General features: G+C 60.9%; 1 protein-coding gene across 2 annotated transcripts in view; it reads right to left on the bottom strand.

The window, feature by feature from the left end:
- The window catches only part of Scarb1 (scavenger receptor class B member 1), a 56,501-nt gene that overhangs the window by 12,529 nt on the left and 17,977 nt on the right, over positions 1-25,995 (bottom strand). For both annotated transcript variants that reach the window (XM_046446000.2, XM_046445999.2), the window contains exons 2-8: positions 15,174-15,331; positions 12,893-13,034; positions 12,435-12,638; positions 10,360-10,455; positions 9,182-9,297; positions 7,111-7,277; positions 2,889-3,007 (exon numbers count right to left, since the gene is read on the bottom strand). In XM_046446000.2, coding sequence (XP_046301956.1) covers positions 2,889-3,007; positions 7,111-7,277; positions 9,182-9,297; positions 10,360-10,455; positions 12,435-12,638; positions 12,893-13,034; positions 15,174-15,331 — 1,002 coding nt within the window. The remainder of the gene's footprint in view (positions 1-2,888; positions 3,008-7,110; positions 7,278-9,181; positions 9,298-10,359; positions 10,456-12,434; positions 12,639-12,892; positions 13,035-15,173; positions 15,332-25,995) is intronic.

Genomic DNA, 25,995 nt, shown 5'->3' with positions numbered 1-25,995 from the left:
GCCTGCGGTCCCCGGCTCTGCAACTGCAGGCGGGGCCTCCCTCTCTGCCAGAGCTGGCCTCGGCCAGCACGGGGCAGTGACCACACTTCACACAGAGCCCAGGATGCTTGTCCCGTTTGTACGGTGTCACCTGCTGTTTTTTGGGAGGCTCTCGTCATCTCCTGTTTGAAGCCGCACTGAAGGGCCCCTGAATGCAGGAAGCCACTTTGTGCTGGGCACAGTGGTCACAGCTGTGACCCCAGCGGCTTAGGAGGCTGAGGCAGGAGGACTGCAAGTTCCCAAAGCCAGTCTCGGCAACTTAGCGAGACCCTGTCTCTAAATAAAATATATATATTTTTAAAAAGGGCTGGGGATGTGGCTCCGTGGTTAGGCGCCTCAGGTTCAATCCCTGGTACTAAACCAAAAACACCCGACAACAATCCACTTTGTAAGTGAGCCACTGTTTCAGAAAGTCAACAGCTAAAGAAGTGCCACACACAGACTCCAACCAGGAAGATGCTTCCAGAACAAAGGCAGGAAATAACAGAGGGAGAGGCCCAGGTTGGAGCCCGAGGGCCAGGCTGGACAGTAGGAGCTGACCCCCCAGCTCAGGGGTGGCAAAGGCGCCAGATTCGGGTGGCAGGGAGGGCCATCCCCTCTCTCAGGAAAGGGCTCACCGCCCCTCACAGCAGCTCCCAGGCCGTCCCCAGCCCGGGCAAGAGGAGCTCCCGAGCCTGGAACCGGGAGGGCCACGGGGTCACCCCAGGCCCACACCACCCTCCTCAGAGAGACCGCTGCTATCTGGAGCCTGGATTTCCAGAGGGGCCCTCCGTGGCCAGCTGCTGACCGGGGCTCACTGTGCCCCAACTACCTGCAAAGCCCTCAGGGTGAAGCCAGCGCCTGCTCTCCCGGCCGAGCTCGGTGCTGCAGGGCAGGGGGCCTGTGGGTGGCCCCACACCAGCCCGGGCGAGGTGCGCAGGCCCCTCAGGCAGCCCTTCCCCAGCTGTCACCACTCCCTGCTGGGGCACAGTGCGTCCTGCGTGCCCACGAGGAGCCTCGGGGAGCCTGGACCGCCTCCCCCACATGCCCACTGCCTCCTCCAACTTGGCGGGCGTCCTCCTGCTCAGTCAACCCTGGCTGAGTCCTGAGAGACCCCTAGTAAGTCCCCTGGGGGCCCTGGGAACCCGAGTGCCTGCCACCCTCTTTCCCTCCAGGTTCTAGGCCCTGCCCCTGGGCACTACCTGCCCCAGGAAATCTGGGCTTTTGGCCTCGGTGGCCAGGTCCTGCCTGGCCCACACCCCCCAGGGAACAGGAACGTGGGCCACTAGGGCCACCAGCCCCCCAGGCCTCACAGCCCAGCACCACTGGGTCTCTCCCAGCGGGTGCAGGGTCCACGGCCCACACCCACACCAGAGGTCCCACACACCACCCCGCTGCTCCGGCCAGCAGGACCCACCCGGGAGGGGCTCCCTTGACGCAGCCTCAGGGGAGGCGCCGGCCCACCAGCTGCCAAGACAGCCTGGGCCTCTCTCTGGCCTCCCAGCCTCTCTGGCCTCTCTATTCAGGGCCAAAAAAAATCCCCTCACTCGCAGCCATCAACAGGGGCACAGGGGAGGCCGTGCTCACGCGGGGCTCTCAGAAAGCCAGCGGAGAGGAGCCAGAAGAGTGGAGTCAGAGGGGAGGAAGGACGCTGGGGCTGGGCCCAGGGCTCGGTCAGAGGCCAAGGAGGTCCACAGAGGAGCAGGAAGAAAAACGGGCAGAAGGGCATCTGGAAGGGCTCTGAGGGGCAGGAGGGACGGCCTCCCTGCACCGTGCCGGGCCAGGAAGGGCAGGGGGTGGGTCAGGGACAGCTGGACCCCAGGTCCCCCAACAGCAGCAAGGAAGCGCAATCAGGCCAGGCATCCGTCGGCGGGCCAGCGGGTTAGGAAGAGCTGGTCCGTCCACACAGCGGGCTGCCTTGAGGCCTTACGGGAGGGACTCCCATCACCTGGGACCACACGGGTGACTAAGGGTGACCTGCCAAGTGACTGGACCAGGCACAGACCCACAGCGTGCGGCCTCACTGTGTGCAAAACCTGAGAACTTGGAACTCAGAAGAGAGCCGGGTGGCTTCCAGGGGCCGGGGCCGGGCCTGCGGACAGACTTTCAGACAGGAGGAGCCACTGGGCCATTGTCACAGGCCGTGTGACGTGGTGACTAAGCCAGAGTCAGTGAGCTGGGTACTTGAAAACCACTACGAAGGGGGACCCCGCGTGCCCTCAGCAGGAGTGAGCGCGAGGCCCAGCCACTCTGCCCCGTGTGCGCACACGGTGACATGGGTGCCTTGGCCCCCTGTGACTTTTATGTCTCAACTTAAAAAATCACTTTTTAAAAAAATTCTTTGGGGAGAACCTGAGTGTCCACTCTAGGAGCAGAAACCCACAGAATCTTCCTATGGGCAGCGGGGGCCTCCGAGTCCAGCTGGGTGCATTTCAGGGGACAGAGACACCCGGGAGCTGAAGGCCTGTCCTTGGGAGGGCATAGATCCCTCCTGGTCCCCACATGGGACAAGTCCCCGAGTCTGATTTATCTGCAAATGAGCCAGGGCCCGGCCGGTGTCTGGAGATCTTTATGGCACAGCCCGGCCGCCTCGGGACTTGCAGAAGAAGCACAGGCTGATAAGTCCTAATTAATTTACGATCCCAGGGCCGTTTATAGACCCTTATAAAAGGACAATAATATCCCTGACCTATGGAGCCGGGATAAAGTAGGGACCTTTGGTGGCTCGACATTCTCGAAGTGCCACTGCCAAAGAACGCCAGGCCACCAGCCCCTAGTGGTGGGTCAGCTCTGCACTGGGGCCGGAGGCAGCCGGGCAACAGCCACTCCCGAGAAACCACCCGCCCCAGTGCCCGGCGGGCAGGGCTCACCGGGTGGACGTCCAGGAACAGGGAGTGCTCCTCCGGGTCAGGGTGCAGCCCGGCCACCGCTTCTGCCAGGACGGGGTCGGCGTTGAGGAAGTGAGGGTGGGAGAGGAACAGGGGTGCACCTGGAAGGCAGAGGACACAGGGACATCAGAGGAGGGGCACGGCGGCTTGTCCAGAGGCCCTGAGCAGGGTCCAGGGTGCAGCCGGGAGGCAGAGCCGCAGTCTGCAGAGCTCGCCAGGGACGATGACTAGAGGCAGACGCCAACATCCAGCCAAGGAGGAGCCCGAGGCCCAGGCACGGGGACGCAGAGAGGGATGAGCTCTGGACTGGAGGAGAGTGACATCAAAGAGACAGACGCCAACAGACGCCAGGCCAGGAAGGCAGGGAGCGGGCTCCAGGGACAGCAGCAGAAGCCAGCAGGGGTAGGGTGCCTGGGGAGCGGGTGCATGAAGGAGGACCGCGGGGGACGCAGGAAGGAGCGGGCTGGGCCTCTGCGCCAAGCTGAGTGCCTCGAGTGTCTCCGCAGGCCGCGCAGCAGGACCGGAGAGCTCAGGTGTCACACCTGGGCCCGCCACACACCTGCCCCCCGCAGGGGGCACGTCCTGGGTGAGCAGGGACAGCTGGCCGCACCCTCCGAGTGGAGATCCCCACACAGAAACGTGAGGCCGAACCCACCACAGACAACCCAACGGGCAGACGCCAGCCCACGCAGACGCGGCCACCGCCCGAGGAACAGAGTGGACAAGGAGCCTCCCCGTGTCCCAAGGCTCCAGAAGGGACAGATGCTCAGAGACAGAAGCAGACTGGCGGTTGCCTGGGGCTGGGGGACAGAGAGAGGGGTGACAGTTAATGGGCACAGGGTCTGCTTGGGGGAGTGCTCTGGAATCAAAGAGGCAGTGACCCTGCGACAGCATGAACGGCCAAGATGCTCGTGAATCACAAACTTCAAAATGGTCCCCCTCCTAGAGCCACCATCCCCTCCTCCCCTGCCAGTGGTGACCCCGACTCGCGCCTATGTGCACCTCCAACCTCAGATCCTGGCCCCCACGGCTCTTCTCAGCAAACCAAGGCCCCCACGGCTCTTCTCAAACCAGTCTGAGGTGAGAGCCAGGTGTCATGACGCCTGTCCTCCCCAAGTCCTTCTGCTCCCCTTCCCAGGTCACGCATTCTAGCCCGGCCCATCTCCACCTCTGGACACCCTGCCCTGGGCACAGTGTGCTTCTCTGCACGCAGTGTGCTTCTCCGCACAGCTGCTGAGGCCTCCTGGACTGTGTTTAAACCAGAGCTCTACACCCGAGCCGGAGCTGGTCAGCAAGGAAACGTCAGGCCAGGCAGAGGCTGAGGCAGGAGGATCGCAAGTGTGAGGACAGCCTCTGCAATTTAGCGAGACCCTAAGAATAAAAAATAAAAAGAAGACGGGCACGGTGGTGCACCCCTATAATCCCAGCAGCTCGGGAGGCTGAGGCAGGAGGATCATAAATTTAAAGCCAGCCTCAGCAATTTAGTGAGGCCCTAAGCAACTCAGCAAGACCCTGTCTCTAAATAAAAATATTTTTTAAACAAGGGCTGGGGAGCGGGGCGCCGTGCCACACGCCTGTAATCCCAGCAGCTTGGGAGGCCGAGATAGGAGGATCAACAAAGGCCTGGGGAGGAAGGCGTGCTCCACCAGGCCTCCAACCTGGGACACCAGTAGCCGAGCAATGTCCCCGTGGCCCTGGGCTCAGACGGCAAGCCCACGTGGCTGCGAATACCTGCACGCAGACGTCCGAGCCTGTCGGCCACTTCATTTCCAAACGCCCTGGAAGACACCAGCCCAGGCAATAAGCATAATTAATTTATAGCTTTATGGCACATCGAGCAGATGTTATTGCCGCCGATGGAGATTAAGGAACGCTGCTGGGCAAGTCAGAGGCCCAGAGGCTTGAGGTGAGGGAGTTCTGAGTCCAAGAAATTTCCAAGGCCTGGAAAGGGAAGCGTGTGGGTATTTTTTTAATCTTCAGATAAAATGCCAGAGAAATGCAGACGCAGGTGCACCGAGCAGCACGTGCAAGAATGTTCTAGAAGCACCCCAGCCATGGTCAGAGCACGGCACCTGGCGTACCTCCACTTAGAGGAGGGAGTCGGTCCTGATGGGTGTCTGAGTCCTCCCGTGCCCTTGGGAGTCTGCTGTGGACATGCCGAGAGTCAGGGCCACCCTCTGCAGGGCCTGGCCCCAGTGCAGACCCTCCCCTGCTCTCCGCCATTGCTTCCCTTGGTGCCAGCCTTCCCTGCAGAGCAAGAGGCCAAGCGTGAGATGCCAGCCTGGCCTCGGCCCAGCCCAGCCCTGGTTACAGGGACCGGTTCACAGCTGGACACAAGGCTGACCAGTCAGAGCGACCCTGGGACCCTGGCTGCGGTGAGGAGGACCCGGGGCTTGGTCTCTGTGGACTCCCAGCCGGCAGCCACTGGGGGTTCTGGAGCCAGCCCAGAGGACAGTCCAGCTGAGGCCTGGCGACAGGCAGCTTCCAGACGGGATTCACCCTGGACTGTCGGTCACGCTGACCAAGTGCAAGTGTCCTTTTAGGCCCAGCATCTGCCACTTGCCACCCAGGGTCTTGCAGCCCTGCTCCCAGCAGGCGACTCCACCTTATAAGCAGAGATTCCCGGGGACACCCGTGGACACCCACAGTGAGATGGGCAGAGGACAGTGTCCAAGTGGACTGCACAGGCCCCAGGGCCAGGCCCTCTGCCCTGAAACCAAGGACGCCGTCTGGTCTCTTGATGACCCTCCTTCCTGACCCCGCTCGGTCCACCATGCACAACCCCCTCCTCTAGCTGGAGGACGTGGCGGGAAGATGAGGTCAGCAAGACCTGGCCAGGCAGAGGGCCAGCTTCTTGTCCCACCAGCCCTTGACCTCAGTCACACCTGCCTTGGGCCTCAGTTCCCCAAGAACAGGACCCACCCTCATGTCCAGATATTCAAACACAGTCTGAGCTGGACAGAAGGCCAGGGTGCAGGGAGCCTGCAGAGCGCCCACAGCCCAGCCGAGGAGGCCAGCGGGGACAGTGTGCAACAAACCCCGGAGGAGCAGCCAGAGACGAGGGGTCAACGGGGGAGCGGCCGGCGGCCACCTGAGGACAGGGTGTGGGAGCAGGGCTGGCTACCAGGCAGAGGAGGGATGCAGAGCCCCGCTGGGCACAGAGTCTGGCCTTGGCTGCAGCCAGAGGGCGAGGTCTGTGCTGTCCAGGGGTCCTGATGGGGCCCAGGGCAGGGCCTTCCAATGGGGCCCAGTGGCCTCCATGAAGTGTCCACCATGGCGGTCACCAGGCCACGTGGCTGGGCGTCTGACCTGCAGCCAGTGTGGCATAAGGAGAGCGTTTTTAATCTGATGTCAATTCAATTCGTTCCAACAGCCACAGGAGGTGCAGGGACTGGTGGGCAGGACTAGGAGGCCAGAGGCCAGATGGGTGGGCGAGAGGAAGGACCCCGGGCCGTGTGGGGGCGAAACCACCTGGGTTTGCACAAGGGGTGAGGGGTGAGGAGGGATCGAGCTGACGCCCAAGCATCCGAGTTGAGCAACTGAGGTGGGCGTGCCACGGAGATGGGCCAGGTCCCGAGGCAGAAAGGGCGCCCCAGGACATTGTGCGGGCATCAGTGATCACACCCGACACCTCGGAACAAGAGGGTTTTGCACAACAGTGGGCCCGCGCCAGCTCCTCAGGCACCAGGACGAGGTAAAGGGTCCTTCCCACTGAGCCTCGCTCTCGGGCGTGGGAGGCAGATCTTGGCCTCGGCCCCGGGGCCCACTCCTACAGACAACCTGGCTCTGGGGTAGCCTCGAGGGTCCTGAAAACTAGCAGCAGGAGGACATGGAGAAAGAGCTGGGAGGACAGAGGGGGCCAGAGGGGCAGGGCCTTGCTGGCGTCTAAGAGGAAGGGCCGTGAGCGGAGGAACACAGGCCCCTCCAGGAGCAGGGGGGGGCAAAGAACCGACAGCACTACCAGGTGGCCAGGACCTTGACCGTGGCTGGCTGGACCGTGGCAGGCCTCAGATCACAGACTGTGAGGTGACAGGTCTGTGCTGCCCTAAGCCACGGGCTGACCTGCCACTTCCTGTTATCATCAGCCCTGCTCCCTATCTGCAGCCTAATGGGATTATCAGAGGCCAGAGGCCAGAGATTAGGCAGACGGCGGGCAGATAAGCCCCTCTCCCCCCACCTCCTGCCCTCCACCCAGGACACCTACCGAACCTGCAGGTGCTGACGTTCTGAATGCCGGACTCCAGGCACGGGCAGAAGCCTTCGTTGGGCGGGTAGACTGACCCATTGGCAAATAAGGTTTTGGGGGCCACGAAGCGATAGGTGGGGATGCCCTCAAACATCCCCGGCTCCTGGTAGATGAGCTTCATGGACCTGCAGGGGGCAGATGGGGCAGATGACCCCAGAGCCCCTGGCTGCCCCCTACCTGACACAGGTCGCCCCAGGGAGCCGCCTCGCCCACCTGAACGGCTCCCTCCTGGGACCACACCTAGTGGCCTCTCGCCCAGGGAAATGCAGTGTGGCCTCCCTGACCAGGCCAGTCCACTGTCCACAACCACACAAGCTTTAAATCAAAAACTGAATATAAGCTGGGCGCCATTGTGCACGCCTGTCATCCCAGCGGCTCAGGAGGCTGAGGCAGGAGGATCGTGAGTCCAAAGCCAGCCTCAGCAACAGCGAGTTGCTAAGCAGCTCGGTGGGACCCTATCTCTAAATAAATACAAAATAGGGCTGGGGATGTGGCTCAGGAGTTGATGGCCCTGAGTTCAATCCCTGGTACCCTCCCCCCACCCCCAAAAAAACCAAAAAACAAATCAGTTGCCCCTGCCACACATCCGAGGGCTCAGCCGACCGTGGATGGAAAGCCAAGCCGAGAACTGACTCATCCTGTGTTCACGGGACGGCCCCAGGTCAGCCAGTCCCACCTGGTCCATGGAAAAGGTCCTGGTTTTGATAACAGAGGTCACATAATGTCCCTTCTCTGAGAAAACACCCTGGGTACTCAGGTGCCAAGGGGCACGCGGTCTGCACCCTGCGCTCAGTGGTGGAGGGCGAAGATAACCCGAGGGGAGGTGGCACATGGCACAGCAGCTGGGGTGGCAGAGAAAGAGCTGGGGCACCTGGGCCTGTGGTTGGAACCCGTCCAGTCAGCGCCTGGTGCTGAAGGTGGACCCCAGGTGGCGCTACTGGGAGGTGCTGGAACCCTCAAGGGGCGGGGCCTAGTGGGAGTCTCCAGGCCATTGGGGGTGTGCCCTGACCTTGGGACCCCAGATTCTTCCTCTTTCTCTCTTTAGCCCCTGGGCCATGAGGTGGGGGGGGGTCCTGCTCTGTCATGCACAGTGCTGCCTCGTCACAGGGCTGACCCTCCATGGACTGCAGCTTCCCCAACTGTGACCAAAATAGACCTCTTCCCTTTCCAGAGTGATTAACTGGCACATTTGTTGCAGTGACAGAGAGCTGGCCAACCGCTGGGGAAGGGTAGACAGGTAACTCGCACTTTCTTGCAATTTTTCTCTAAGATTCCAGCCGGGCGTGGTGGTTCTGATAACCACCTACAATCCCAGCAACTCAGAAGTCTACGGCAGGAGGACCCCAAGTTCGAGGCCAGCCTGGACCACTGAGCAAGACCCTGTCTCAAAGAATAAAAAGGCCTGCAGGGGCAGCTCAGGGGAGAGCGCCCCCTGGGCTGGGTCCCGGGTACTGCAGCATGTTCTACTGGGGGCTGTGGTGTAGCTCAGGGGTACAGCGCTCGCCCAGCACACGAGGCCCTTGGTGCAATATCCAGCCCACAAAAAAATAAAATTCTATTTTTTTCTTAGATTTCTTTAGCTGTAGGTGGACACAGTACCTTTATTTACTTTTATGTAGTGTCGAGGATCGAACCCAGAGCCTACCTGGGCTAGCGAGTGCTCTACCACTAAGCCCCAGCCCAGCCCTGAGGTTCTATTTTTAAAGCAGTCACACATGCCCAGCAAAAGCACTCTACTGTGACATTCTGTGCACTGGCCTGAGTCCCCTGACAGGAAGTGACCACCCAGGGCACAGGGACTGTGTCCTTCTTGCCATCCCTTGCCTCTGGTACGGAGCAGGGCTCCTGGTGTGACGGGGAGGCAGAGAGTCAAGGGTGCCCTCTGAATTTCCAGAGTGGCCGGAATGGGCCAGCAGATCTGGCAACACCTGGAAAAGGGCCGTGGGCGGCCACAGCTGTCCTCAGCCCACAGCCGGGGCCACTGGACGGCTGCAGAGCCGGGGACGCTGGGCTGACGAAGCGGGGTTACCTGCAAGCCTCAGGGCTATAGAACTCCAGCGAGGACTCGGGGGTCATGAAGGGTGCCCACATTTGCCCGGAAGTTCCATTGATCATGTTGCACTGATCCGAATGCCAGAAGTTGACCTGTGAGGAGCGAGGTTGGACCGGCCACTCAGACAGCCGTGGGGAGCACTCCAGAGGTGCACACTGCACCGGCCCCAGCCCAGGCGCGGCCACTCGGGTCCCAGGGCTGACCACACCCTCACAGACGCTGACCACATAACTCTTCTAGGGGCCCGGTAACATCCTCTGTGCAACGTGCCCGCCCCCCACCTCTCCTTGCCCCAGTGGAAGTGGACAGACGCCTCGTAAAGACAGGCAAACGGAGGAACGTGGCCGGCCGTTCAAGATCCTAATGGGGAGTGGCCCAGACTCTCCTGGGAGCAAGGCTTGGACCCAAACCAGCCACTCAGTCCCCACCCTCTAAACAACTGGAAATCCCTCCCCCGTGTGCTCGCCCGTGTTGTAGATTGAAAAAAAAAAAATCAGAAAGGACGTTCACGGCATTCATTAGCCATGGTTATCCCGCCACCCAGGCCCTTCTGGGGTGACTGTCCCCAGGACCCAGGTCTCTGCGGCAGTCACCAGGGGACCACTCGTGGGTGGAGAGGCACTCTGCAATCGTTGTCAAGTACCCTGAGGACAGGCCAAAGCTGCAGGACCTGGAGCAGGAGATGACCCACTGTGTTCAAAGAAGGAAAATCACGTTTCTCTGGGTCCGGACAGGCACGCGAGGGGTGAGGAACAGACAGGAAGACTGTCCCCAACGGCCACCGTGGGCTCGTGGGTTCCTCTGTGGTTGGGAGGGAGAGCGGAGACTGCAGGGCCTCGGGCATCAAGGGCGATATTATATACGTTACGTATCATGTTAGTTTAATGTGTGTTCAATATACGCCTTGGTTTTATTTTTAGTGTTTCGGGGGAGATGTTTCAAAAACATTCCTTGTACACGAAGAATCAGGCAAAGCAAGGGCTGTGTCCTCCACAGCACAGCCTTCACCCACCACGGGTGATACCCCCACACTGAGTATGTCCTTCCTGGGGACAGCTGCCCCCGCCCAGGCTTCAAGAAGGGGCCCCAGGGACCTGGCTAGGCCACTTCCTGTCCTGCCATCCCCTGAGGCTGGGGCCGCCCATGGTCCTCACCTTGCTCAGCCCATTCCACTTGTCCACGAGGTGAATTCTGCTGAAGTCCTTGACCCCTGTGAAGACCGTGAAGACCCCCGAGTCCGAGTTGTTCATCTGCAGACAGTGGTAGAGGACAGCCTCCCTGAGCCTCCGGACAGGGTGAAGGCCCAGGGAACGGCGGATGCCAAGCCACCCCCAGTTGAACCCCAACTGCACCCCCAGCAGTGAGGGACCTCCCAGGGGAGGGGGCGGATGGGAGATCCCTCACTGCTGCGTCCCCTGCATCTTAGGGTCAAGAGAAACCAACTTAGGCCTCTGGGAGGTCCACCCTACTGGTTTTCGAGAGCTGAAATGTCACCTGCTCTCCTTTCTAACTCAGGGAGGTCCCTCTCCGCCCAGGCGAATGGCAGGATCACTCCCACCCCATCACCCCACTTGAAACACAGCATGGCCAGGGGCAGCAAAAGTTGATGTCACGGCCAGTGGACACTTGAAGGACTGGGCACAGGCACTTCCCCAGCTCTCTGCCACAGCTATGGTGACAGAAGTGTGTGTCAACTCTGGGCCTCCCTCACCTGGATCCCTGAGTGACCACCACAAGCAGGAGGCCCCTTGGTCACACACAGTGGACACAGAGTACAATCCAAGAAATCAGTGTTTGCTGCTTTAAGCCACTGACATCGGGGCTGCTTGTCAAGGCAGCATAACCCAGTCGATCCTAGCTGATCCTGAGTTTATGGAGCCTTTAGAGAGTGAGGCCAGGCCCTGGTGTTCAGTGCCCCCCAGAAGCAGGTTTCCAGGTCAGAATGAAGATGTGCACAGCTCAGAGAGACAGAGTGGGGGTCTGGAAGTGCTCTCTCCCACCCTGGCCTCCAAGAGCTGTGCCTCTGTCAAGTCCCTGCCCAGACGGAGCTGTTGGAGGAAAGAACAGCTTGAGCCAGCCCAGGGGACACTGAGGTGTCAGAGACTGTTAACACACTAGAGACCGCCTGCCCTATCCAGAGCCACCCCTGCTTTCTCCTTCATCTCCAACCCACGCCTGTCTCAGGGAAGCACCCACATTCCCAGAAGGCTACACTCCCAGCTCCCTGCAGCTGGTGCAGCCACGCGACTCGGTTCTGGCCCACGGAAAACAAGAGGAAGTTGGTTTATCCCCTCCCCACAGGAGACAGCTGGGTCTTGCGATTCACCCTCAATTCTCCCTCCAGCCCCCCCACCTCTTCCTTCCTGCCACGTTGCCTGGAATAAGGATGTGATAGCTGACACTCTAGCCGCCTCCTTGAGCCAAGAGATTATCCTGAGCATGGCAACTGCATCCCCAGGATGGCAGAGAGGAGTGGCAGAAGGCTTCCAGGACACTGGAGACCCCAAAGCCACACCAGCACTGAACAGCTGACCACCAGACCGTTATTTTGAGGTTTCCGTTATACACGGTCAAACGTAGATTGTAGCTATGCTGCTGACTATTCGAGAACTTCCACTTGCCAGGCCCTGTGGGGTGTGTGGATGCTTCTACAGAACCGTGCTGCTTACCCCAACTTGCCCGTTCACCCACAGGACCAGAATCTGCCGTCCTGGACAAACACACCCAGGCTCAGCATCAGGGTCCCCCCCACCCCACCAATCTACACCAGAAAGCAGAGCCTAGAGAGAGGGCTGAGACTGACACATCCAGGGAGCCCACGGAATTCCACTTCCAGAAGGCCAACATCAGCTGTCAGAGGTCAGGGATCAAATGCTACTTGGATTGATCTTGGCTGGGGAGCCCAATCAGTGACCCTATCAGGTTAGCAGGGGTCAAGATCAGGATAAAGGAGGCAGCTCAGAGCAGAGCTGGGGTTGACACTGGTGATCTGTCTCCCCAGCAATCATTCCCATTTCTTCCAGCAAAGCCTCCAATTTCCTAAGCTAAGTGAGCCCCAATCACATCATTAAGCCTGGATCAAGCTGTACCTGAACTCACCCCCAAGAGTTTTCAGTTGCGTGAGTCAGTAAATTCCCTATTTTGCTTACACTCATCCGTCAGAGTCTCTACCCAGCCAGCTGCAAATTCAGCCAGTCACTGGTTTCCAAGCTGCGTGGGTCACACTTACCTCAGCAAACAACCCGAACTTGCCCTTCAAGGGGAGCATGTCTGGGAAGTACTTGTTGATGAGATTCACGAGGGGGTCGTCGTAGCCCCACATGATCTCGCCCACAGTGCGGTTCATGAAGGCTCGCTCCCCTAGGGTGCTGAACGCCAAGGTCATCATCAGCTTCAGACTCATGGGCCTGTTCTCCATCATCATCGCAGCACCCTGCAGACCCCAGAGATGGACACCGCGTCAGGACTGCACATGGCCCCTCCAGGGGGAAGCCAGGCCCAGGAGGGCCCGGGAGTGGTGGGTCCCCTCTGCTGGCCTTGACCCTGGCCTTGACCACCCCAAGGGGCAGGCTGGCCAGAGGAGGAGCCAGTGCGGATCCGGGCACCCTATTCTCCCACCTGTACCTAGTGCCCCTCCAGCCAGCGCCCGCACGCTCCCGGGAAGAGGGCCCTGGCCAGCAGCCTCACCAGGACCAGGATGTTGGGCAGGACGATGTAGTCGCTCTCAGAGCCTTGGGACTTGGCGGGCTGGAACTGGAAGCTGCGGTGCTCCCGGAAGGACACCGTGTCATTGTTGTTGAAGGTGATGTTGATCTTGTGCCTGAATTCTCTGCAGGGAGAGCGGCCGCTGGAGGGTGCTCCCCACAGCCCCCAGCAGCACCCACCTTGACTCCCTGGGGAGGGGCACCTCCCGACCAGACGGCACCAAAGCTGAGCATGGCCAGCTGCTGCCTGTCCGCCCCACTGTCTGCCCACTGCAGGACGCACAGCCTTGTCCACACAGCCTGGCTCTGCTTGCCGTCACCCTCATCTGAGTCACCTCCAGAAAGCACCTCGATCCCGACACCTCCCTCCACCTGGCATCCGTGTCCACCAGGTGACCACGCCAGCCCCTCCTTCAAGGCCTGCAGGAAGCACTTGGCTGGGGATGTGCCCCAGGGCCAGGGCTGGACCCCGCCCTCACCACTGACTCCCTGAGCCTCAGTGTTCCAGCGTACGGAGCAGGAGAGACTTGCTTCATCAGGCTGTGCGAAGGGTAAGTGGGTCTAAACACGCACAGCCACCAAAACCGTCGCCCGGTGCCCAGAGCACCACGTAACACTAGCTGCCATGGTCAGTACTGTCTCACCTCTCAACCCCTCCAAAGAGGAGAATGCGTTGCGTGACCCCACCTGCCTTCACCTATAGGACCCACCAAGCTCCCAGGGCAGCCTGAGGTCCTCACCATCCCACCCACTCCTTCTCAGGCCTGGGCTCCTCCGCTCTGCCCTGGTTCACGGCACTCCAGCAGTGCAGGCCACCTTCCCTGCCTCGGGGCCTTGGCACACACTCTGCCCAGGACCCTCCTCCCCCAGAACCCCTTCCTGCCACTCAGCTCCAGCAAATGCCCCCTTTGCAGAGGTTGTCCCTGACCCGCCATCAGACCCAGCTGCTGATGTCTGCCCCCAGAAACAAGTCCAGACCCCCACCAGCTGTTACCCTCCCACGCAGGCCCAAAGCCTGACCTTGCCCACTGGTTTGCTCCCACCACGGAAGGCCTCCTCTGCGGCTCCCACAGTGGACCAGCATGGTGCCTGGCACATGCACCTGAGGCAGGTCATGGGCACAAGGAGCAAGCGTGAGCTGCAGCCAGCCAGGGTCAGCTCCAAGTGCACTTCAGCAGAGGCTCCCTGAGGCAGAGCCAGGCATGGAGCAGGGCAGAGGGTCACATGGGACCCCCATGTTCCTGCCATCCCCCACGTCTTGGAAACTGCTCTGGCCATTGCAGTGGGTCCTGTATGTGCCATGGGCTGTGCCCTGGCCAGCGTGCCCAACTGCCAAACCTCAGGCACGTTTGAGCTTCCAGCCTGGGCTCCTCAGAACCAGACTGTGCCCCCAGCCAATGGGAACACACTCTGCCTGCCCAGCCCGGGAAGCCAGCCACTCCTCGGGGGGCCCGGCTCCCTCAGCCACAATTAACAGTCCAAGGCTCAGGCAGGGCAGGCGGCCAAGCCTGGGATCCCCACACCACTGGCCTCGCTGCTCCTGTGTGGAGACAGGGTTCTGTGTAAAACAGTTCATAAAAAGGTGTGGCCACTCCTAGCAAGTGTCCCCACATCTCAGGAGTCTTATGGCAACTCCTCTGTCCTGACTTGGGCAGCACAGGATGGCCTGACACTGACACCATGTGCCGTCCTCATCCCTGGACTGCACTGGGACAAACTGAGGCTCCGGGTTAAAATCACCCCTGGGGCCACAGCCAGGTACAAGCAAGGCCAGAGAGCAAAGGCACAACCCAGGCACTGGGTCAGCACGAGCTACAAATGCTGGTCCCATCTCCTGCTGGCCCTCCCTGTCCTCCACCACACACGGGGTTGGGATGGAGGTGCTGGCTCTGGGCTGCTCTGGGTGCGAGCGTGTGTCATTCATAGGCCCTGCCTACCAACTCCATGAAGAACTAGCCAGCACGCAGCTTCCTCTGTGCGCCCAGCCTGCTGCGGAACCAGTCTGCACTCAGCAAGCAGCCCTACCCTGTCCCTGAGGCCCCGCCCCATCCCTCTGAGGCCCCGCCCCATTCATCTGAGCCCACCCTCTGAGGCCCCCCCATCCCTGAGCCCTGCCCCAACTTCTGAGAATGGGGCCCCGCCCCATTCTTCTGAGGCCCTGCTCACCACAGCGGCCCGCTGCAGCCCTGAGGCCCCTCCCCATGCTCAGAGGCCACGCCCATCCATAGAGGCCCCGCCCCACCCCGAGGCCCCGCCCTCCTCACCTGTACACGTAGGGCCCACGCTCCTGCACCTCCGGCTTCCGGCCCTTCAGGATCTCCTCGGGGTTGAGCACCTCGAAGAAGTAGACAGACAGGTAGAAGGGCACGGGGATCTCCTTCCACATGCTGAAGGAAAGGCTGCTGGGGTCGATGCGCACGTTCTGTGGGTGGGAAGGCGGGCGGTCAGGAGGGTCCTGCATGGGCAGGAGGGGCTGGAGCAGCCACGGGGTGGCCCGATCCTACCAGGGTCTGGGGGCTGCAGCGGGGCTGCGGGGGGGGGCTGCCGGGGGGCTGGGGCAGCATCACCTACAGGGGTGGACGCTGGCAGGAGAGGGTGGCGGGGCTCCGCCTGGCCCAGCACCTCCTCCACTCACGACTTGGAGCTGGGGTGGGCGCGCAAGCAAGACAGCCCCTCCCCAGCCGGCAAGGCAGGCGCTGACCCCTGGGCCAGAGAGGTGCTGTGACGGAGCCCAGAGAAAGCACGGGGAGGGGAGAGGGTGGGACTCCAGACAGTCACCAGGGACTGAAATGTACAAATACACAAGCCAAATCCCAAATAAGAACCAAGGTAGTGGGGGACAGGAACCCAGGGGTGAGGGTGCTCCAGCAACTACAGCTGGTGCAAAGCTCTGAGACAGGAGCCAGCATTTGAGGGGAGAAGGCAGGAGGTGAGAGCAGAGAAGTCCATGAAAAGCCCAAAATACGGAAGTTTTTATGAAAACTGATTCCTGATGCTTGGCAAAAATACCAAATTGTCCTAAAGGGCCGAAGGAAAGAGGCCAGCAGTGCACCTGGCCTGTAATCTCTATCTCTGCCCAGCAGCAGGCCTATCAGATGCAGCCCAATGTGTCACAAAGCCAGGCAGCCAGGGCAGCTTGCATCACCTCCCACAGTCTTTGAACACAGCCTTCCAGGACAAGGACATCTGCTCCCACAGTCCCCAACCCTAATCCACAGGCAAAGGCCCCGAAGAGGCAGAAGGCCAGAGCCCGCAGTCCAGACCCGGTAACGTGTCCCCTGGAGGAAGTAGAGCGTGGGTCTGAATCTCCTTCTGTACAGCAGGGCCGCGACACCATGGCCATAGCTCTGCTAGTGGGCCTTTGCGGCACGTGGGTGATGATGGCTTCCTCCAATGCCATGAAGTCTAGCCTGGAGGGCTCTCCTGAGAAGACCGGGATCCTCTAAGTGTCCATTGCTAACCATGTCTGCCCCTGTGCTGTCCCCTGCAGGGCTGCCCCAATAAACTGGGCATCCAGTGCCCAGGGACACTCAGGGGAGGGGAGGGCTGAGCACTGACAGCAGCAAGAACCCCCCCTGGGGGTCCTGTGCCAGGCCACTGCGCTCCCCCCTGGCATGGCTGGTGGAACTACCCACTGTGGCCCAGAGAAGCAGCCCAGGCAGGGACTCAGCCCCCCAGGAGGTCTCAGTCCCACCTACCCACAGCCACACGAGGGGACCCTGCATCATCCTCCCACCTCGTGCCCCCTCTGCAGGTGCCCTGGGCAGTGGAAACCCTTCAGCCCCAGGCCCTGTGCTAAACCAGTCACTGGACAGTGCCCAGCTCCTCAGACACACCGAGCCATCCCAGTGTCCACTTCTGACAGAAGAACAGCATGACTGTGACTTCTAGCTCCTTAGAGGGCTTGAAAAGACAAAGAGAGCCCAGGGCCCTGGAGAAGTCCTCACGAGCACAGGTCACAATCCTGTGTCCGCAGCACTGAAGGACAGAGGGGATCTGGGAGGGGGGACGTGCTTGGTGCCGTGATGTGCTGGCGGGCGTGCCTGTGACACATCGGATACGCTCAACACACACGCCTTCTGTGTCTGTGACCCCTCAATAAAGCCATTTGAAAACCAGGCGCACCAGCCCCCCACCGGCCTCCTCCCCAGCCCAGCTTCTTGAGGAGGCGGAGAAGCCTTGAGAAGCCCTGGGGCCCAGCTTGCCTGATCCCTGGGCCTGCTCAAACTGGTCCTGGAGTCAAACAGGCTGAAACAAGAAGTCACCAGATAGCCACTGGTCCATCTCTCCCACAGAAGGGGCTCCAGGGCCCCAGCCCACTCATTTGGCACTTCCTGCAGGCAGGGTATAGGCCCGGCTCACCCCTCTGACTTGGTGGCCGTAAGCAAGTCACCATCCCTCTCTGTTTCCTCAACCCTACAACGTGCATAAGGTCACCATCCACCCGTGGGCTGCTGTGGGCTTGGACGAGTCTGTGCAGGTAAAGTGCCCAGGAGAGGGTCCACCGAGCGCCCGGCATCCAGAAGGTGAGCCACATTGTCCCCTGGCCTGAGGTAACCCCTCTGCACACCGGCACTCTGGGTTGGGTACGGACTTTGCCCTGCTTCTGACCAGCAGGATGCTCTCCTCTCAGTCACAGTGAACCAGGGCCACCTGGGCCAGGCAGCTGATTAGATAGCAGTTCGGGGAGCACAGACACGGGCTCTTGCCAAACAGGCTGGTTCTGTGGTACTGTCCTGGTCCCCCCTCCCCAGGCCAAAGATCACCTCCCTGGAGATGGGAGAGAATGGCAGGTACGTCCTGATGGATGCCACTCCCTCCCTCCAACCCAACAGGCCCTTCAAGTCCTTTGCAGATAGAAGGCAGAAAGGCTGTGGGGAGGAGGGGACACCTGGGCTGGGTATTAAAACACAAGTCAGGCTTTGCCAGCTAGAGTGGGAGGGAGTCCCCAGCAAAGGACACAGCCCGGGCAAAGTCTGAGCCACCTCTGACACAGAACCGTCCTAAATGTCCCTCAGTGACAGTATGTATTTAAAATGATGATGTATGGAAGTGACCCAAATACCCGTCAGCAGAAAAACCACCACACCCTGAGACGACAGAACCCACCCAGCAATAAAAAGGATCCAACTACCAGCACGTGCCATAACATGGTGAGCCCCCAACGCATTACCCCAAGTGGGAAGAGACCAGACGCAAAAACCACACACTCTGTGTTCGTCTGACATTCTGGAAAACAGAAAAAAAAAACAGAGAGACAGACACCAGACCAGTGGTCGCCAGGGGCCAGGACTGCACACAGGCACTGGGAGATGGAATGTCCTAGATCTTGATTGTGGAGGCCACACAGGTGAGGTACACACCTGAGATAAAACTCGTCAAGCCGGGCGCGGTGGCGCACGCCTGTAATCCCAAGTCTGTGCAGGGTAAAGTGCAATCCCAGTGGCTTGGGAGGCTGAGGCAAGAGGATCATGAGTTCAAAGCCAGCCTCAGCAATTTAGTGAGGCTCTAAGCTTCTCAGTGAGACTCCATCTCTAAATAAAATATAAAGGGGCTGGGGATGTGGCTCAGTGGTGAGTGCCCCTGGGTTCAATCCCCAGCACCAAGGAAAAAAGAATCAAATTGTCCCCTGAGAAGGACAAACACGAAAGATGAGGCTTGAAAACGTGACACTGGTGTTTTTAACGGCTTTATTAGGATCTGTGCCGTGTCCCCTGCCCACATGGAGGGCACGGTGCTGTGACTCAGCAAACCCAGAGCGGTGCAGCCTTCACCACTGCCTACTTCCAGAACATTCTCTCCTCTCCGTCCCCAGCAGGAGTCACTCCCCAGTCCCTCCAGCCCCTGGCCCCCACGAGTCCACTTCCTGTTTGAGATCTGCTGATCCAAATCTTCGCATGAAGTCTCCACATGTGTCAAAAATGTTCTGCTTCTGAAACCAGCAGAGACCCGAGGGCCCCACACAGCTCCTCGCGCAGCACGCTCTGCTCTGCGTCAGCGCCTCTGGCCAGCTTGATGTCCCCACGTGCGTCTTTCCTGCTTCCTCTCCTTCTGGCCACCAGGGCTCCACAGTGACCCAGCTGTCCACCCACCCACTTGCTTCCTCAGTTTGGAGCTTTTCTGAATAAAGCAGCCCTAAGTTCATCGAGTTTCACACTCAACATGTGGGAGCCGCGTCTGACTGTGCCATACCCGAGTGCACTGCTGTCCCTGGCACACCCATGACCTGCCGTGTCCACTGCATCCAGAACATTGGGGGTAAAAGCAAAGGGCAGGTGTCATCGCTACCTTTAAAACATAACACAGTCACATCACGTGAAAAGAAGGTGAGACCAAGGCAGCGGGTGAGGACTGAGGCTCAGCACAGACGGACAGAGAGGCCCAGTAAGAATCGCCCTGGGTCGTGGGCGCGGAGGCCACACCTGGGATCCCCGGGACTCAGCAGGCAGAGGCGGAGGGTTGCAAGTTCAAGGCCAACCTGAGCAGCTATGGAGACCCTGTCTCAAAACAAGGATTGAAAAAAGAGAATGGCCGTCTGGTGTGGGGAGCGGCAAGAGGGCTCTTCAGGAGCAAACCCCATTTCTTGGTCTGGACGCTGGTCACCAGAGCTGTGTGCTGTGTGGAAAGCTGACAGTGCTATGTCCTTGGGATAAGCGTGGCCTTCCACGTCCAGGCCACGCCTCGCAAGATAGTCCAGGAACCATAATGTGATCTTTGTAAATATAAAAGATCTACTGCGGACAGGCCAGGACCCAGCAGATGATTCTGCACAGATGACACAAGCGGCCAGGGAGCCCCTGCAAGGTGCCCCGCAGAGACGCAGATCAGGGTCCCAGAGAGGCCACTTCCCACCCACAGGATGGAATCGGTTTTTAAAAACTGGGAATGAAGGAGGATGGGCGAGGCCGGGCAGATGGGAACCCGGCCTCCTGTGGGATGCTGCTGAGGACGCCGGGGCTGGCAGAGCTTGCCACCAGGGCACCAGATTGCCACATTCCCCGCCACCCCCAGGAGGGCCCTGGAAAGAACTGAAGACCCTGCCCTCTCATGACCACGCTCACCAAGGTCCCCACAGCTCTGCTCGCAGTAGCCAAAAGGGACAACTCAGATGTCCAGAGAGCAAAGGAGAGGAGAAACAAGATGCGTCCCCAGGGATCCAGGCACGGACATGGACACCCACCGCCCCGAGACCAGCCCTGGACGCACGGTGCTCAGACAGCTACAGACGGGCCACTCTGCCTGACCCCGCTGGAGGGACGGCCCCAACAGGCAAGTCTACGAGACCGAAAACAGACGGGCTGGCTGGACCAGGAGCAGGGGTGGGTGGGGACAAGGTGGCTGTGAAGGCCGAGGGGCAGGCTACAGTGCGCACACAGGTGGCGCTTGACGTCGGGCAGAAACTACCAGTGGGCTCCCGCCACTCTGGCCAGTCCAAGGCCCACCTCGGCTCTCCACGCCAAACGCCACCCTCTCCAGCCAGCCTCTGCCCTCCTGCTGTGCCCTGGAGCCAAGCCCCAGTCCCCAGGGGCCACCTCCTGAATAAAGCCCCCAAGGACCCTGCTCTGATGTCATCAGGAGCCCAGTTCGTCCACCGCACATCCCTCACGCCCTGCCAGGCGCTCGTGAGATCTAAAGACACAAAGATGAAAGACACGGGTCCTGCCCCTGAGACGCTGGGGACCAGAGGGGCGCAGAGGACCTCATGGACCCTCCCCAGCACAGACGGGTCAGAACGCACTCTGCCCAGGCCAGCTCACTAAAGGGTCAGCGGCCCAATTCACAGGTGTGGACACGGAGGCTCGGAGGCCAAAGGCCTCGCTGAGGCCAGAGGTGCAGGGAAGACCAGGCCCCAGGTTCTTCGTCCCCGTCAGGCCAGGGTCCCCACCTCTCCTGGGCCTCCCCAGCTCGGGTGCGCGGGAGTCGCACAGTCAATCATTGACGCAGGCGGTCAATACACAGGCCAACTCCCCCTCCAGGGATAACAGGAAGAGGACTCCAGAGTGACCACACACCCTGGCCCAGGAGCCATGCTGACCTTGGAGGCCCAGATCTGGGACAGGACAGATCCTGCCTGCTCCTGTTGGTCACCAGCCACACACAGATCCCAGGGCTCCCAGGGCTCAGCCGTGGCCAGCGGGAAGAATGAGCAGAGAGGACCAGTCTGAGCCTTGGGGACACCACGCCTTTGACAAATGCTCTAATTTCTTTTGCTTTTGAAGGGCAAAGGTAAGAAGAATTAAAAAAAATCTTTCTCAGAAACCCACGCACGTCCCAGAACTCGTCGCCCAAGCCAGTTAGTCACCACCCCCCACCCCTCCCCTGGCTCCAGGTCTCACCGGCCTCCTGCCCACGGGCCTTGGATCTGCCCCCTCTTCTCCACTACTTGGACATGGGCAGCCGTCTCCCCTGCTTCCCCCCACCCCAGGCTCCCCCGGAATCACCCTTTCGACACAAGCCAGAGGGTGTCCTCCTGCTCAGCCCCTCTGTGGCTCCCGAATTCCTGGCAGTGACCCATGGGTCTTGCACAACTGCGCTCCCATAGCCGCCCTCTCAGCTCCGTCTCCCGTCTGTGGCTCCCTCTGTCCAGCCACGCTGGCCTCGCTGTGGCCCTGAGCTCTGGCCTCTGCTAGGCCGTTGCCCCAGCAGGAGCTGCCTCCCCAAGGTGGCCACGCAGGTGGCCCCTCTGCCTGAAGCCCCTGCTCAAGGAGACCTTTCTGAGCCTCCTCACCTCCGGGCAAGGCGTGGACGGCAGGCTGGGTTCTGCCCAGGCTTGGAGACCAGCCGCCACAGTGGGAAAACAGACAAAAAGAAGAAACCAAAACAAAGCCCTCCTTTGCAAAGTGGCCCCCCATCACTCCGCTTGACCCCCTGGCACCATCCATACCAGAACTCCCATGCATCTGGGGGCCGGTCCCCTTCCTGCCGCCCAGCATTAGTCATGACAGAGCAGCCACCAGGGACCACAGGTGCCCCGAGAATTGAGACCACACCCAGAGGCTGGTGGGGCAGAGGGTAGGAGGCTGGGTCCCCAGATGTCCTAAGCCGCCCACCAGCCCCAGGCGCCTGGTGGCGGGGGATGTCCCTCAGCGCCTGCTGGGACCCTGGGCCTGCACAGGATGGCTGGACTGAAGGGCCGGGGGTGCAGCAGCCCCAGGCTCCTCCGGAGCTGGGGGGACCTGGCACAGTCTCCATGGGGACACTGAACGACCCGCAATGGTACCTCCAGGCACCCTCACGGCCACCGAAGACGGTCCCCCTCAGAGTAGCCTTACTGGGAACAGCCGGGCAGCAGGGACCACACAAGTCCACCAATGAGAGAACGGGCAACAGATAGTGACACAGTCACACAGGGGAAGCCCCCCAACAGGGACAGGCCACAGCCAGCGACGGTGTGGGGCAGGGACACCAGGCTGGATGCTGCCTTCACTGACCCCTGGGTCGGGGGTCACAGAGGGCGAGGCGTGGGGCGGGTGGGAGCTGAGGGAGGGCCAGGGCTGGGCCAGGGCAGGTGGCACTGGCTCTCGGGCACTGCCACCCCACCCCAGTGGGTACCCTCCGGCAAGCATGGCGCTCCATCTCGTACAGAGAAAGACGTTACAGCACAACCTTCCTGCCGCCAAGGAGGGTGCTTCCCGGGTGTCCAGCACAGCCCGGGGTCGGCTCCCGGGACAAAGGTGTCCCAGGCCCACAGAGGCCCCACGGGTCCTGCTGCCCGTCAACTCTGACTTCTGAAGCACTTCACCATCCCAGGGCAGCAAGGTGACCCCAGGACAGCTGCTGGGGACCTTGGGAGACAGGTGCGAGGCCCGGTTTCCTCACCTGCTAAACGGGGGAGAACAGGAGGACCCACTTCCAGGGCCACACGGGCTGATGTGGGCCAGAGGGACCCGGGCTCTTCTGCCCACACCCCCCACCGACCGGACAGGGAGAGGACAGTCACACAAGCCCAGCAGGGGGCCCACCAAGCCCCAGCCGGGGCTCCTCAGGACGGCCCAGTCATGAGAACCAACGGCGCAGACCCAGGAGACCAAGGAGACGTGAGCACAGGAGCCAGAGTCCTGGGAGGGGACAAGGAGCGGCTGTGGCTTCCACAGTGTGCCCACACGGTTCCTTATGGTCCCTAAGGTGCCGAGCCAGGTCCCGGTGTCAGCCCCGGGGGGAGCTGGGCACAGACCCTGCCCTGTCCTCCCAGATTTCCTCTGAACCTGGGATTGTTCTGGAACAGAAAGTCCTTCAAAAACAAAGGTCGCAGGTCCCCGGGTCACAGCCCGCCTGCCAGGTCCCCCCAGGAGCTTTATTTAGACAAAAGGAAAAACATGTCCGTGTCCTCGGCGTGACTCCACCGCCTCCGAACGTCAGCTTTTAAATTTTTGAGAATTTCCAAAGCAGCATCTGACCCCTTAGAACGTCACTCTATGTGTCCAGATGTCATTCCACCAGCCCCAGGGACCCTACCTGTGCTTTCCCGGCTCTCGGGGCAGTGAGTGCCCTCCAGGGAGGCCCTGCCGAAACAGAGCTGAGCCACAGCCGACAGCAGCTCCAGTGTCCCCTGCCCTCCCTGGGCGCACAGGCCCGCCCCAGCACCCAGGGGTACCCGTGGTCCGCAGCTTGTCCCGGCAGCACTGACCCCCGGTCCACTCAGTCCTCCTCTGCCTCCCACCTCCTCTCATAAGCACCCGTGGAGGACACAGGGCCACCTGGGTGACCCAGGGTGGCCTCTGCATCTCAGACCCTGGGCCTCGTCACGTTCTCCCCACAGGGCAGTGTGTTCCCGGTCCCCAGAATCAGGACGGAGCCCCTGGGGGAGCCAGGATGTGCTGCCACACCCACTGGGGACCCTGTGCGCTTCTCCCGAGCTGCCCAGGAGGGACGGGCAGCAGTGGGGAGGGCCGCCTTCCAGTGGCCCAGCGGGCCCTTTGTTCTCCAAAAGGGGATCCAGGATCTTCCCTGCTGACCACGGCTCCTGGTGACCTCCGACCCTGCTGGACAGGACTCCAGTGTTAGGAAGGAAGCCAGCGAGCGGCACCGGGAAGGGTGTGGTGCCTTCATCGGGTCCCAGACCCTGGCAGGCCCGCTGCCCCTCCCCCTGGGCAGCCTCGAGGCCCCCGGGTTCCCAGGGGATGCACACACAGAGAGCAGAAGCAGCCCAGAAGTTCCCAGGCTGGGCAGGGACAGACCCTGTCGGCGCCCATCCTCTGTGCTGATGGCGGTGGAGCAAAGGGCTGAGAGCCCAGGCAGAGGCCCAGGGTGGAGGCCTGGGAAGTCGGGAGCTCTGGAGCAGGTGCTGTTCTGAAAGCACCCCTGGCCCCAGGGCAATGCTCGGGGTCTCCTGCCCCTGGTGTGGCTCCCCCACGGTCCTGCTGCAGGAGCTGCGGTCCTCAAAGTGAGGTCCCTGGCCAGCAGCAGCGTGTGGGACTCTAGGAAAGGCTCAGGACTCTGGCCTCGGGGGGTGTGCTGATGTCATAAAGTCAGAGAGGGGCCAGAGACAAAGGAGACCTTGGCTCACAGGTGCCGCAGCCCAACTAGAAAGAGCAGGAGGCTCGATGAGGCCCGTCCCCGAGGCCGGGCAGCCTCTGTCCTCTTTACAGGTCTGCCTCAAGGTTTTCATAGCAGCGAGTTCTTTAAAGTGACTTAAAAGTGTCTGACACTGCCCCCCCATGAAAAGATCCCCAAACAGACTTCAGAGCCGGCCTCTGCCTCCTGGGCAGAGGCCAGACCATGGGCCAGAGGAGCTTTGGGCCACATGGTATTGGAATTTGTGGACGATATCTGGAAATCAAAGAGAGATTCCAGGTTTCTGGCTTCTTTAAGAAACCGGGAGCTGCGCCAGGGCCGCCTGCACCCCAGGTTGTGGCTCCTCCCGCCTCCCGGGGCGCCTGGCCGCTCCCCACAGGCCCTGCAGAGGATGGAGCAACACAGGTGTCGGCTCATCCCGACCTGCCCACGCGCCCTGGGCACAGAGCTGCGAGGCCAAGCTCCTGGGCAGGAAGTGGGACAGAGGGCCCGAGACTCACATGGACTCAGCCACAACAGGAAGAGCTGGGGACACCGGGAGCCCCTGGAGGCTCACGCTGGCGCACGCAGCACTCCCAGACACGGCTGGCAGGGGACACTACACACCGTAACTGGCCTGGCTGTCCCTCCAGAGGAAGGAAAGCGTGTGCACATGGGCTGGCACATGATGCTCCTGGTGGCTTGGCCAGCCCAGCCCAGCCCGGCCGGGGGCCACCAGCAGTTCTAGCCACGGGCGAGGCGGGGGGGGGGTGCTTGCACGGGGGCTGCTGGTGCCAGCGGCAGGGGCACCTGCCCAAAAGTCCCACCTGGTACCAAGCAAAAGCCCAAGTTGGCTCAGAGCAATCTCCTCAGCTACGTCCCAGGAGGGGGACGCGAGGACGCCCCAGGGACGGGGGCTCTTGCTTCTTGCTCCTGGTGCTGGTGGCAATCTGGTGTCCTGATGTGGCCCAGGCTGACAACCAAGATGGCCACTCACCATGTGCCCATCAGGCTTCCCACACCTGCTGTGCAGTCTGCCGTCCACCCGAGGCCACTGCTGCCCCTGCGCCCATTAAGAGACACGGACTCCCGTTAAGAAAGCCCAGACCCTAGTCCAGGCCGGCCGTGACCCTACGCTGGCCAACAAGAAGGAGACTTCTGGGGAAAACGTCCCCTTCCAATAAGAGACCTGGGCAGCCCTCCCAACGTATCACACCTCCTTTTCGGCTTTGAGTTTTGTTGTGTGGAAATGTCTGAGGCTATGGCAGCCATCATGAGACCATGAGGACAAGGCTAAGATGAACCCAGAGTCTGGACGTAGCTGAACTACTCAACACGTGGAAAGGCCACCTGCTCCCGACCCTTACTCAGCATGGCAGGGAACATACAAGCCACTGGGAAACAGATAATAGATTGCTCGAAGCTCAGAACACCCATCAGGGGCTGAGAGGGTAGCTCAGTGGCAAAGCACTTACCTGCAAGTTCAACCCAGCACCACCGAAAAGAGCGTCATTTGAACAAGGCATCCTTCACGTCAGTCTAACAGCCCGTGGGGCAGGCACTGTCACGGACTCCAGTTAATAGATGAGGAAA

The sequence above is a fragment of the Marmota monax genome, unplaced genomic scaffold, assembly GCF_021218885.2.
Source record: "Marmota monax isolate L192 unplaced genomic scaffold, Marmota_monax_Labrador192_F-V1.1 WCK01_AAM20220418_F8-fsc00092, whole genome shotgun sequence".
Classification (NCBI taxonomy): Eukaryota; Metazoa; Chordata; class Mammalia; order Rodentia; family Sciuridae; genus Marmota; species Marmota monax.
The sequence above is the reverse complement of the archived record's forward strand: the minus strand, read 5'-3'. Positions and strand labels throughout refer to the sequence as shown.